The 14,367-nt window shown below is 36.2% G+C and overlaps 1 protein-coding gene and 1 long non-coding RNA gene across 2 annotated transcripts in view; both read left to right on the forward strand.

Annotated features, from left to right (window-relative positions):
* The first annotated feature begins 1,429 nt into the window (after positions 1-1,429).
* LOC311303868 lies at positions 1,430-4,381 on the forward strand. Its single transcript, XR_014629845.1, has 3 exons — positions 1,430-3,003; positions 3,130-3,232; positions 4,057-4,381. It is a non-coding gene; the product is annotated as an uncharacterized lncRNA (long non-coding RNA).
* Positions 4,382-10,139: 5,758 nt separating this feature from the next.
* The window catches only part of kcnip1a (Kv channel interacting protein 1 a), a 64,770-nt gene continuing 60,542 nt past the window's right edge, over positions 10,140-14,367 (forward strand). The window contains exon 1 of the mRNA XM_084430586.1: positions 10,140-10,843. Coding sequence (XP_084286712.1) covers positions 10,756-10,843 — 88 coding nt within the window. The 5' untranslated portion in view covers positions 10,140-10,755. The remainder of the gene's footprint in view (positions 10,844-14,367) is intronic.

The raw sequence follows: 14,367 nt of genomic DNA on the forward strand, positions 1-14,367 counted from the left end.
TGGTTAAAACACAGACCTCTTTCATAGACAGCAATGAAACTAAGGGTATGTTTTTAAAAATCGCCCGTGTAAATAAACGGCCAAAACACATCAAAAGTTTTCCGTTTTTAGTTGAAAAACGGTGTCGTGTAAATGAAGAGCAAATTGATCCTTCGCTGAGCTGGGGCCGGTTTCACAAAGATTTTAGACCGGTCTATCTATAGTGTTAGACGAGTCTATAATTTGCTCATAGATTAGGCTAATGCAAGATAGACTGTTTCACAAAAATAAAGACTGACTTAATTTAGACAAATAAATTAGACACCTCTTACCCCCAGGCTAACTTAGGTCTAAGACTCTGTTACCTTGGCAACCAGCAGTAACAATCAGTTACATTACAAACAGCCAAAAGAAAAGGGAAAATGGCTCATAATTGAAACATTTCTTCTTGTTACTACATTCTCCGCTAAATTCCCCAAGTAAAATGTCCTTGTAACTGTTATACTCCTCCAACAAACACATATTCTCCGCTGGGGTAAACTGCACTGAGCGGTTGAATGCGCTTACTCGATCAGCCATGTTTTTTGTTTTGAAAAGTGTCTTATTTTACCCAGAATGCATTGCAGTGTATAGTCAGAGTCTTAAGTGCTTTGTGCAATGGTCTGATTTAGATGACTATCTACTATATCTAAGCCATAGTCAAAGTCTATCTTTGTGAAACCGGCCCCTGGGCTCTCCTGCTTCTCAGATGCGTCTCCTAGTAAAACGCGATCTCATTAGAGTCTCACGTCACTGAGATTTAGATTTTTAAGCAATTATTTGCAAACCAACGTCAGCGATCTCAATGTCAGCAATTAACTCATGTTGGTCTGTTTTTATTTTCAGAGAAACACCTGATGTTTAAATGAAATTGAACTGGGAAATGAATGAGCTATACCTTTAAGCACTAACAGTTATTTTTATATGGTTCATACATTTAAAAACCGTTGTGACAGCTGCAGTCTCACATTGTTTGCCATTTTCCTACCAAAAAAAAAAAAAAAAAAAAAAACCTTGCTAGATTTACTCTCCTTTTAAAGGCTTGAAGGGCTTTTTGGAGCCCAAAATCATATGCACCCTTTGAAAACCCAATGGAAATAGTACACCATCTGGGCACCTTTGGCATACTATAATCCTCCTGTATACTATTTAGGATGGATAGAATATGACACTAACAGATCCTCTGAGATTCCTGCTGTTCTGCAATTCTGATCTGATTTGCATCCTAACATCCAGCGACTGGAAAGTATTGGTTTCTCCTGGGAATCTTAGTGGTTCTTGCAGTGTACTAAAGTTTAAACGTGGCCAAGACAAACTAGACCTATGCAGCCAAATCAACAGATAAATGAGCAGAGCCTGATTACCTTTCCATTTATTAATTTAGCAGATACTTTTATCCACACTGTAAAAAATCCAACTTGCAAATTGTTAACTCAGTTTAAAATTTTAAGTTGAGTGGGCAAATTTTTTACTGCAATGTTGAGTTTACTTATAAAAACTATTTAACTGCAAGTGCACTACTATTTTGTCCAATAAACACAAACAATTAAGTTGAGAAAACTTAATATTTTGATTTCATAGTTCGAACGTTTAACTTCCCGTCATCGCGCATGCGCAGTCTGTCTCGCTGTACGTTACTTGGGGTTTCCTCCTCCAACCACGCTATCGAAGGGACTGGATTTCATCTGATTGCGGTAAGTTTTCTTTAAGCTTTATGAATGAAAATAGGCTATAAATTGTACACATATGTTTATAAAATATAGTATTATGTTAAAAGATATATTTTGTGGTGACGATAAGTTTCTATTGTTAGAGATTATCCACGTAGCACATTGCTACTTAACGTGCTAAAGTTACCCAGACTAACGTTAGAGTGAGGAAACATGCTTGAAAAAGAAGGACAAGGACGTGCATGGTGTTTAAAAGATGTTAAAAATGTTAAGCTCAGTAAGTCGTGAATAAAGACTTAAATGCGGTGCTTGCGCTGATTGAGAGACATTCTGCCGCTTCTCTCGGACTCGGACAGAATCTGAGTGCGAATTCAGCTATCTTTCGTGGCGTATTGCGATTTAATAATGACATACACATACAATTATGTCAATAACAAAAAACAAAACAAAAAAAGTATTCAAGTAAACACAGTCGGCAATGTCTTAAGTGAACATAACCAATTTGGTGAAACCTAGATGTTTCAGTATTAGATCCATGAGCTCTTAAAGTGACCGCAGTCCGTTCAATTTAATTTCAAGTTTATTTGTCACGTATACAAATTTCAGTTACAATTTGTACATGCTTAGGTTGAGGCTCAGTCATTCTACAGTAGTGCAATATAATTAAATACAATACAATTTAGAGGAAAAATGTAATAATAGAAGCCTATGCAAAACTAATGTGTTATGTTAAAAATATGTATGTTAGCTTTGCATATCAAATAATAGAATGGGTAGTATGTGTGCGGTATGTTTTAAAGTGAATAGGATAAAAATATTGTGTATCCTTAAATATTAGGCTAAATCCTTAATGTTAATCAATTAACAAAAGACAAAATCGCTGTAAATACAGTGAAACCTATGCATTGATTCTTTTTCCATTTGATTATTCATTTTCTGTATTATTTTTGCTACATGTTAAATTAACTACTAACTGTAACTGATTTTTTTGTTGTTGTTTTGTTTAATAAAATTATGTATCTTTGTTCTGTTGTATTGTCCTTTTTAGACTAAAGAACATCAGTACAGTGACAAGATCCTTGGATGTGCTAACAGTGGCCTTTATTTTTTAAAAGATCAGGTGAGTTGAACTGAATTTACTTACTGTTTCTTACTGTTTCAACAATGTTTTTTTTTTGTTTTTTTAGGGTCTCTGCTGAGTATTACAGTATCACACAAACTGATCCGAAGAGCACCTTTTTCTCTTAGTTAAATGAATACACATCTAGTTGTACAGAGCAAGTGGTGGAGATGAAGATCCTCACTTGATCATCAAGTAATTATTTTGCATGTGATCATATCTCTCTGGTTAAAGGCTGAATGGTGCCATCTCTTTTTCAAGGTAATTCCCATGATTCACTTTGTATATAACTTGTTCCATATTTGTTTTTCTGTCTTTCAGACACAGAAACTCCAATGTGCTTCCTCAAAGAAAGTCTACAACTCTTAAAGGTCTGCCTTTGTTTATGAGGGAAAAGTCTGGAAACATCCCGAAGACTTGCCTGGTAAGAAGATCATCAGCATATACACTCACACCTGATATATTTCACCTATTTACCAGATGCTGTTAAGAGATAGGTTTTGTGTGATATACAAAACTTATCATCAACAGACAAAGTCATGGTAAAAATTACTTTATTAAATAATTGTAGTTGAAACTTTCTCAGTGATCAGTTTGACTTCATCTGATAGCACAAATTCAACAAGCTGTTATTTTACCAAAGCAAAGACAGTGGAAAATTACTGCTTCACAACACTGTCCGGAGACATTCCCTCTGATATCTAACCTGTTAAAACAATACAGTGCACAATCATAAGGTTAAACAGTAATGTAGCAATAGCAGAGTAAATAAAATTAATATAATATGAAAGAATATGAATATAGGAGATATAAACAAGAAAAGGCAGCATGAAAGTAATCCATGTGACTCTAGTGATTTAAACCAATCTTCACTGATGCAATATGACCAGTTTTGGGTGATGAACAGAATGTGTGCCTTAATACATGTACGATTTTGGGTGACCTAAAATAACTAAACTAAAACTAAAAAAAAAACATTAAATCAGAATGGCCGTGGATTCTGCTGTGGACGAATGCCACAGGCAATCACATCAGTGCTGATATGGCATTGTTTGGAGTTGGGAAAATGTTTTCCGTTTATCAGTTTTAGCTCTATGGCTGAATTTGAACATGCTTAAAAAACATGACCACCTTTACTTTTCAAGTGAAGTTACATGAGCATACCTTTAGGAACACTCTGTGGGCTAACATAATTCAATACAATAAAAAAATGACCCTAATTTTATGCTGATTTATTTTCTACTGCAGGACACAGAGCCAGAAGACATTCACAAGGGGAGAAGATGAGGACCTTAACTATCGTTGAAGATGATGTTGCCACTATCCACTCAAACCCAAATATAAGGTGCCTCTCTGTAGTACTATAAGAGCAGTTTGGGCCAGATAATGTGCAAGACCTTTGCCACAGTTGTTACTCTCCTCTTTGGCTTGATTTATGGCCCCAATGTTAACTATTCTAAAGCATTAAAATACACCAGTAGTAACTGGTTAAGAAAAAAATTGTTTAGTTTGTTTAGAAAAAAAAAACGTTTATTTATCTTGACCTAAAGTGCTCCACTTTTTTTTTTTTTTTTGCATAGTCCTTCAAAAGATTGTCCAAGTAGCTGCAATCCATATGGATAATTGTAAGGTTGAGCATTTATTTATTCCAGTTTGTACTCTAATTTTGTGCATAGTGTTTTTTTTTTTTTTTTTATAAATCTTGAAGAGTGGAATAGAACTTCATCACCTTAAAATATGTGTACCTAATGCAAATAGAAAATGTGTTGTTTTGCAGAATATTTGTCAATAAATAAGTTCTGTAATGATAGCAATGTCTTTTGTATTGTGTTGTATTTACAGTATGGTTTACTCCCTGCATTTGGATTCTTAATGTGAAGGCTGTACAAGTATCTGGGTGAGATATTTGAAAAAGTTGAATCAACTTAAAAAAGTAAAAAAGTTGAATCAACTTAAAAAAGTTAAAAATTGAATCAACTTAAAAAAGTGAAGCAACCAGCTGCAAAGCTTTTTTGAGTTTACTGAACTTCAGGACCTCTGTAGTTGTGCTTACTCGTTTCTTTGAGTTGGACTGGTAGTTGGATGAACTTCGACCACTGAAGTTGAGTAAACTCAAAAATGCTTTGCAGCTGGTTGCTTCACTTTTTTAAGTTTACTCAACTTTTTATTTTTTACAGTGCAAAGCGACTTACAAATGAGGAATATAACAAGCTAAAATCACATGGTGAGTCCAGTAAAAATACACATATCGGTCTTCCCTTATCGTTCCAGTTTTGCTTGACATTTATATGTTTTTTTAGGTAAAATAAATAAAATAATAAAACTTACACTATTAACAAAAACCCATTCAATATGTTTTGCATGTTTACATTAACATTCTATTTATTAAAGGTAGGCCTACACTATGTAACATTTGGCCCTCTAGTGGTTAAAAAACAAAACTGCATGCATTTTGCGGAAGAACATTGTTTTGGTTGTGCTTCGGCTCTGTGTGAGACTGTGCGGATGAATACGGTTCTCCTACTGCTCATAAAACATTCACTAATAGCCTTAACAGATATAACCAGTTTAGATGGAAAGGATCTCAAGCTGACTATGTTACTGTAGCTTTACCCATTAAAAGTACCATTTAAACCAGAATGATCTTCACAATAGATAATGCTTTACAATGAACTATGTTTGAGAGCTATATGGCAATTTATCTGTTACCTAACACCTGTTGAGTAATAAAAACGCCATCATCTCTGCATCGCTTTTACAACATTTCCAATCCTTCAGTTTATGCCATCTCTGAAAAGCAGAGCTAATGTTGATTCTTGTTTTATTACGAGCTCTGTCGCGTTCTGTTTTTTTGCCAGAAGAATCTCCTCAGTTCGGCGTTTTATTAAAAACATTCGTCAGATTAGCCAAAGCAACTTTTCCCTATTTGTGGATATGACAAGACACGCATGGACGAGTGACATATACGCAATTTCATACGAAAATCAGGGTTAGACAAATCACGTTTTGGAAAAAGGATTGAAGATGTATAGACTCTGCAAAACTAAGTTTAAATCAAATCATTTCATAATTTCTTTTTTTTTTTACATTTACTTAAAAGTAACTATAAAAATGCAGTCACATATTTCAAATTTCATGTACATTTTATTTGTTAACTATTCTTTTTAATCAGAATCAGAATGAGCTTTAAAGGTGCAGTAAGTGATTTCTGAGAAAAACTGTTGAAAGTGGATCGGACGGAGCGCCACAACACACTTGTAGCCAATCAGCTGTAAGGGGCGTGTCCACTCATGATGGGGGAGGTGCCTGTGTTGCATAGCGCCTTTGTGAATTAGTGGGCGGAGCTATCAAGGCTGTGATCATGTTTTCTAATATCAACAGCGTTTCTCAGAAATCGCTTACTGCACCTTTAATGGCAAATTGGTTTACACACACACACACACACATGGAATTTGTCTTGGTGACAGGAGCTTCAAGTGCTGAAAAAGTACAGATATACATGGGGCTAAAGGCAATAAAATGGAACACAATAAAAAATATGCAATACAATCCAGTAATAAAATACAGAAAAAAAAAAAAAACACAATAGACGGACTTACGTATGCAGATATGCTATTTACAGATGTATGTAGGCTACAGTTATGTACAAATGGAAGCGTATGAATGGGCTATTTATATGCACATTATACACTCATGGCATTTGCAAGGTATAATAACTGATTATTCTATATAGCCTAATAGTTCTAACATATAATAGCTATATCATAATATATATATATATATATATGTATGTATTTGGGATCTTGAGGGTTTCACTAAACCAATCATCACTTATTCATTTACTTTTTGCTTCTTCTTAACAATACAGTGCAGAACAGAGTGTATCATTTCAGTGGTTCTCATCACTAACCGCAGTGATGTCCTCCATCCATGCAAAACCTTCTTAAAGAAAGAAAAGACTGACAGAGAATGTAAGAGAGAGGGAGGAGATACAGTAGAGAAAAATACCATGCAGGCACATCCGTAATATTGAACCTTATCAACCCAGGAGGAACCATTCACATTACAGTGCTGGAAGTGAAACGGTGCTCTGCAGCACAGAGAGAGAGAGAGAGAGAGAGAGAGAGAGAGAGAGAGAGAGAGAGAGAGAGAGAGAGAGAGAGAGAGAGAGAGAGGAGAGAGAGAGAGAGAGAGAGAGAGAGAGAGAGAGAGAGAGAGGGGGGGGGGGGGGGGGAGTGTGTGTGTGTGTGTGTGAGAGAGAGAGAGAGTCAGAGAGAGGGAGAGAGGTATGGAGGCAGATTAGTCTCAAATATAATTCACGCAAAAAACATGATTCACAAATGCGTAGACAATTTCACATGCATGAAACCTAATTCACGTACACACAAAAAAAATCCACGTGCGTGAAAAAAATATATATTCACAAAAAGCAATTCACATAGGCAAAATATAATTATATATACTCATAAAATACATTTCACAAATGCAAAACACAATTCTTAGATATACAACTGTGCACAAAAACCTTTGAATGTTTAAAATGTACGAGTGTATCCTTGCATTTGAATGTGCAAATCGTCATTCACGTACGAATCGCCTTAGATATGTGTGTGTGAGTTTTTGAGACTTTCCTGGCAGCATAACACTCGTAACAGAGCAGTCGTACTCTTTAGCCAATCAGATTTAAGCTTATCAATCGACCAATCAGTATCACGTGAGGGCGGGCCTACCTACATGTTACGTCATCAGCCTTCGACCAGTTCATGGCTGAGCAGAGGTAAGTGCAGTTAATCGTTCATTTCTGTGTTCAGAAGTTAGAGATCATTTGAAGCAATAGTTTATTAACTGCTGTTTAGTCCACATGTGAACATAAACATTTATTTTTAGTATTGATGGATTTTCATGTCCTGTCCACCACACATTCAACTGATGATAATGTAATGACTGGCATAAATAGGATACATGTTTTGATCTGCATATATTATGTAATTTTATTGTTTCAGATTTCCAAGACAGATGATGTATGAAGTTGCAGACAACCAGTACTGTGATCTTACCATTTCTACTGTAATTCTTTGAAAACAGTCATGTTGCAAGCCATCCATTTTGACAGTTGTTTCAACAAGTGGTTGAAAGTGATGCATTGTTACTGTATTAATTTGTCTCCTGCGGACTATAGCCTATGTACACGCTTTAGGAATAAAGCCTTGCTATGCATGCATTATTAAATGTCCTTGTAAGAATTAAAAGATTCAGACATAGTTCAATTTGATGTATACGTTTTATTAATTTGAAAGTTTCTGAATCCTTTGGGAATAAAATATATAAAATGACTTGATCATGATTAATGTTCCTGTTACATATGAAGATCATGAACTGACAGTCTAAACTGTGAAGCACAATATTCAGTACAGAGAAATATACGTCTCTTCAGGAGTTGTGAGATCCCGTCAGAGTGTACTTTGCTTTTAGAGTATATAAATATAAGTGCAATACATCATGTGAAAAGTTAACAAATGAATTGTGTTCAGTCCGGTCATCAGTAGACCTCTCTGTTAGGACATATAAGATTTTGTCCTGATATTTAAAGTACTAAAACCCTATAGTACAAGAGTTGCAGACAGAGGACGTGGGAAATTAAGTGATGGTATTTGAATAGAGTTTACTGAGTAATCTTAGTCGCATAATCTTAATTGCCTCTCTATGACAAGTAGCTTTGTCTTATCAGCATAAAATCTGATTTGCCTATTTTACTAGGCAAAGTAAAATTAATGCTTCACAATATTGTCCTTAGACCTTAAGATGACAATAAAAAAACTTATTTAAAAACCTTGCGATGACAATACAGCACAAAACATAAGGAAATGCATGTTGAATATATTGCTAACACTCTACAATAAGGTACAATAACTTAGTTAACATTAGTTCATGTATTAAATAACCATGAGCAATACATTTGTTGCTGTGTTTGTTAATCTTTATTAACGTTAGTTAAAAATACAGCTGTTCATTGTTAGTTTACAGTGCATTTACTAATGTTAACAAGATTTTAATGAAGTATTAGTAAATGTTAACATTAACAAAAAATAATAAAGGCTGTTCACGTGCAGTTCATTATTAGTTCATGTTAACTAATGAAACGTTTTAATAAAGTGTTACCAATTAAGACAAATACAAAAAAAAAAAGTATAAAAGAGAATTAAGAAACAACATGAATTAAGATGTTCGTGACTGCTATCCAGATGTCACACCAAAGGTGAGTAATCCTGATAAAATGCAGGGAAACAAGTGTTAATAATAATTTAACATCATACACAAATGGCAAAAAAACACTGGGTCCTCATTAAAATAGGTCTATTCACTATTTAAAGAACAATCTCGATGGGTATTGACCACAGATGATGGTTTTGCAATCATTAGCGTGATTGTAGCTGTGAGAGCTGTCTGTACCTGCAGCTAAAATACAACAAAACAAGCATCATTCTTCTTCATTTTTGACACGATATGGGACATCTGATTACAACAACACTTGCTTACATCAGTTAATAGTTCATAAACTATTGCTTCAACTGATCTCAAACTTCTTTAACTTCAGTTAACACAGAAATTAACGATTAACTGCACTTACCTCTGCTCAGCCATGCACTGGTCGAAAGCTGATGACGTAACATGTAGGTAGGCCCGCCCTCACGTGATACTGATTGGTCGATTGATAAGCTTAAATCTGATTGGCTAAAGAGTACGACTGCTCTGTGTTACGAGTGTTATGCTGCCAGCAAAGTCTCAAAAACACACACACACATATCTAAGGCGATTCGTACTTGAATGACGATTTGCACATTCAAATGCAAGGATACACTCGTACATTTTAAACATTCAAAGGTTTTTGTGCACAGTTGTATATCTACGAATTGTGTTTTGCATTTGTGAAATGTATTTTTTGAGTATATAATTTTATTTTGTGCATGTGAATTGCTTTTTGTGAATAGGCTATATATATTTTTTTCACGCACGTGAATTAGGTTTCATGCATGTGAAATTGTCTACGCATTTGTGAATCATGTTTTTTGCGTGAATTATATTTGAGACTAATCTGCTTCCATAGAGAGGGTGTGTGTGTGTGTGTGTGTGTGTGTGTGTGAGAGAGAGAGATAGAGTCAGAGAGAGACAGAGAGAGGGTGTGTGTGTGTGTGTGTGTGTGTGTGTGTGTGTGTGTGTGAGGGAGAGAGAGAGACAGAGAGAGAGAGAGAGGGTGTGTGTGTGTGTGTATGTGTGAGGGAGAGAGAGAGAGAGAGAGGGTGTGTTTATGTGTGTGTGAGAGAGAGAGAGTCAGAGAGAGGTGGAGAGAGAGAGAGAGGGTGAGGATGTGTGTGTATGTGTGAGAGAGAGAGTGAGTCAGAGAGAGAGTGAGAGGGTGAGGATGTGTGTGTGTGTATGTGTGTGAGAGAGAGAGGGAGAGAGAGAGAGCAGAGGGTGGGAATAAAAGCGTATGAAGTCGTGCTGTGCGTCAGTTTGCAGCTGATCATCACTCTTCATCAGATGGACTCTGAGATTCTTTAATTATTCATTCGGTCCACTCAGCGATTATTCATTCTCTCCTGTCCTTTTCTTTCTTTCTTCATTTTTCCAAGTTGATGTTTTTTAAGGAAAGTTGTACTTTTTTTATTTCACGGCGCTTCATCGATTCGTCTCTTCATTGATTTCAGTGCGTCCTTCATCTGAGCGGAAACTGGAGAACGAACAGAGAAGAGGTGAAGGATTTCACACAACAACCAAACCCTCAGTCGAGTTCGTGCGGATCTAACTTTAGCTCGCCTCGGTTCTCTGAGCTCCTGAATCTCGCATCTCCCTCCTGATGCTCCTGTTTTACTCCGTTCCCCTCCGCTGACTGTCCAATCTCCTCTTGAGCGGAATATTGAACTAGTTTGGGGATTTAACATTGTGAGGATGTCCGGCTGTGCCAGGCGCTGCAAACACGGGTTAGTGAAGTTTGCTCTGTCTGTGAGCAGACTGGTGACTGGAACACTCATTAAAGGTATGAAAATGTGTGCATAATTAACTTAAAGGTGCATTACATAAATATGGATGAATTTTTTTTTTTTTTTACGTGCCATTTCTTTGTAATTCTTTGTACAATGTACTGTTTTCTGAGTGATTTTTTTTTAGTGTATTCAATCTGCATTAATTGCATGTGTTTGGTGGTATTGAGAGCTTAGATTCATCAGTCTCAATGACAAGGTTTCAGAGGCATTATTTGTGTCTCAGATTGTCACACAGCTGGTTTCTTCTGGAGAACCTCTACTCACTGAAAAACGTTGGGTTAAAAATAACCCAACTATGGGTTGGTACAGCACCTTCCCAACTGTGGGTTATTTTAACCCAACGCATTGGGTTAAACTCCAGTTGAGTAAAATATTTATTTTGATTTATTACCTTATTTTAATAAATAAAATACACATTGTTTTCAAATACAGATTGTTTATTTGTATATATGTTTCAATATATTTAAATTACAAACTATATATTGGGGGAGTCTAGCATTTAATGTAAACATACATAATTGTGTACATAAATTCAAAATACACAGGTGTACATACAACACATAATACATTCAAAACCTTTGCAAATATGTACAAACAGTACACAAACACAAAAATGTACAGAGTACAAAAATTGCACAGCATACAGCACACAATTCAAAATGAACACTACATTTAAAACTACACATTAATAACCTCTTTAATAAAGGACAGACAGCAGAAGAACCTTACTTTCTGAAGGAACGCTGAAGACTGTCGGATGTTCAGTTCATTTAAACACAGCAGGATATTCGAGGGCCCTTCACAGGGTGTCTCTCCAGGGCATCTGAGGAACGCCGTACACATTTGCTTTCATATTTACAGTGACGTATATTGACTGCTGGGTGACAAACAGTGATGACTACATTTATGTGTGTTTCTGAGTCGTGCACAGTGAGTGTCATGTGGGAGAAATAGAGGTAATGATGCTGTTTACAAGATGAGATTGTGTGTGTTTTACGTGTGAGCAAAGATATGGGAGTGATCACACATTGTGTGTGTGTGTGTGAGAGCGATTGCTTTACTGCTTTGATTTACCATCTTATTTTACTGCCACTTGTCAGACAGAATTAAAGGAAAACACTAAATACAACACACACACACACGCACACTCACACACACGCATACACAGACTCTTGTACATCTATCTTTATGAGGACATTCATTGACACAATGCAATCTCTAGCCGCTTACCCTAACCTCACCCATCACAACTAAGTGCCTAACCCGAACCCTGACCCTTGACCTCATTATAACCTTATCCCTAAAACCAAGTCTTGACCCTCAAACAGGCCTTTAAAGGCTCTCAGAAACTGAGGACCGGCCAAAATGTCCTCACTTTACTCTCTTTGTCCTCCCTCCAATGGTCTAAAACTCAAACTGGTCCTCACAAAGATAGTTGTACAAGTACACACACACACACACACATGTTGGGTTTTATGAGGACTCTCCATAGTCATAATGATGTTTATACTGTACAAGCTGTATATTCTCTCCCCTTACACTAAACCTACCCATCACTCTCTGCATTTCTACATTTTTCAAAAAACATTATATATGATTTATAATCTGTTTTCCCTCATTGGGACCAAAAAATGTCCTGACAAGATCAAAATTGTCTGGATTTATGCGTATGTTAGTATTTACTGAGAAACACCTGAGATCGATCACCTACGGGGAGCTAGCCGATTGTCTCTATGAGGAAAGTGGATTATTAATAATCATACTAAGTGTTGCTTTTTGAAAAAGTAAAGATGCAGAACGTTTTCTGTGACGGGAAGGTTTAGGTTGCGTCTATTTTATGTCCCAGAAGGAATTTTTCGGAGAAACATCTGAAGTTGATGCTTCAGTGAGTTATGAAAGACGCTAAACGCTGAGCAATAATAATTTATTAGTGTGTTTTTGAAACCTGTAAATGTCTGTTATTTAATAGATTTGTATGAAATGTTTGATGCTTTTATGTCGTTTCTTTTTTCTCTCTCATGTTTTTTTAGCCCGTGTGTGTACCTAACCATTATTTGGGGACAAATTAGTACCCAGAAGTGAGCTAAACCTGACCAAATCTCTCAAACACCTCCTTTTGGAGATTTCTATATCTGTAAAAACAGTACAGCAAAACACATTTTCTAAAAAAATGTAAAAAAGCCGAACATTTTCTGTTAGGGCTGTAGGCTATAGCATCTATAGCTGTATATAAAACAAAAGTAGTCTATGCCCCCATTTAGATTACTAGTAAATACCATTATGTAAATAAACACACACACAATCACTGTGTTTTGCTGTAAACCTTCAGGCAAAGACTTCTGCATCATGTGACCATGTACTGTACACACACACACACACACACACACACACATACTGTACATTCATTCACTAAGCAAGTTTCATTCTGTTCTTCTGATATAGTAAAATGTATTTGTTTGTGTGACTTCAGGCTATAAGTGCTGCATTGAACACACACACACACACACACACACACACACACACACACACACACACACACACACACACACACACACACACACACACACACACACACACACACACACACACACACACACTTACACTCGATGACTCTGGAGTAATGTAATTTCCTCAGATTCAGATTGTACACATGAGCTCCCCGTGGAGCCGGAGCTGAAGCACAGACAGTCGTGTGTGTGTGTGTGTGTGTGTGTGTGTTTTATGTCCATGCCCTCAGGGAACACACACACATCACAACTCTGGCTTTAACAGCATATGTGTCTGTTTGTGGTGTGATTTCACTTGGCGTTGAAAGTGTGTGAAGTTGTATTTGCATTGTTGCCTTTTAAGAGCAGTAACCTCAGGAGATATGAGCAGATATCATCCAGACCCAGACTGACAGCCCTGTGTGTGTGTGTGTATGTGTGTGTGTGTGTGTGTGTTCTGTATTTATAGAAAGCAGACATATCCTCCTGGGACCCGGGAACAGACTTTTGTCCACTGTAGTGGACATTATATTTGAGGGAATTTCTCTGACAGGGCTTTTCTGAGACACCAAATGTTTGGAGGTTTCACCATGAAAACAACTTCTCCTTGGTCTTTAAAAATGTCTGACATTAATTTAGTGATCAAGTGTAGCACTCTACATATGATAATATATTGTAATTATCATTTAAATTGGACTGCTTTTCAAATTGTATTGCATAAACCAACACCTCAGGAAAACGTTACGGGGTTTCAAATCAAAAAATGACTTTCTGTTCCAGAACCACTGTAGAGGACATCAGGACTTACATCATGTTTATCAGGCATTATGGGAGACACAACAAGTGAATATGGAAATAAATTATACATCAATATTCCTATGAAATATTAGATATCATTATTAAAATGTTGCTAATTATTACTCCAATTATTACACTTCTTTTTTCATTAAATGTTGCTCCAAGAACACATTAATGTGCACATTAGATACAGATACATTGCATTGAATGGGAATATTAATTTATGGCCAAAT

This window comes from Rutilus rutilus, assembly GCF_951802725.1.
Source record: "Rutilus rutilus genome assembly, chromosome: 14".
Lineage (NCBI taxonomy): Eukaryota > Metazoa > Chordata > Actinopteri > Cypriniformes > Leuciscidae > Rutilus > Rutilus rutilus.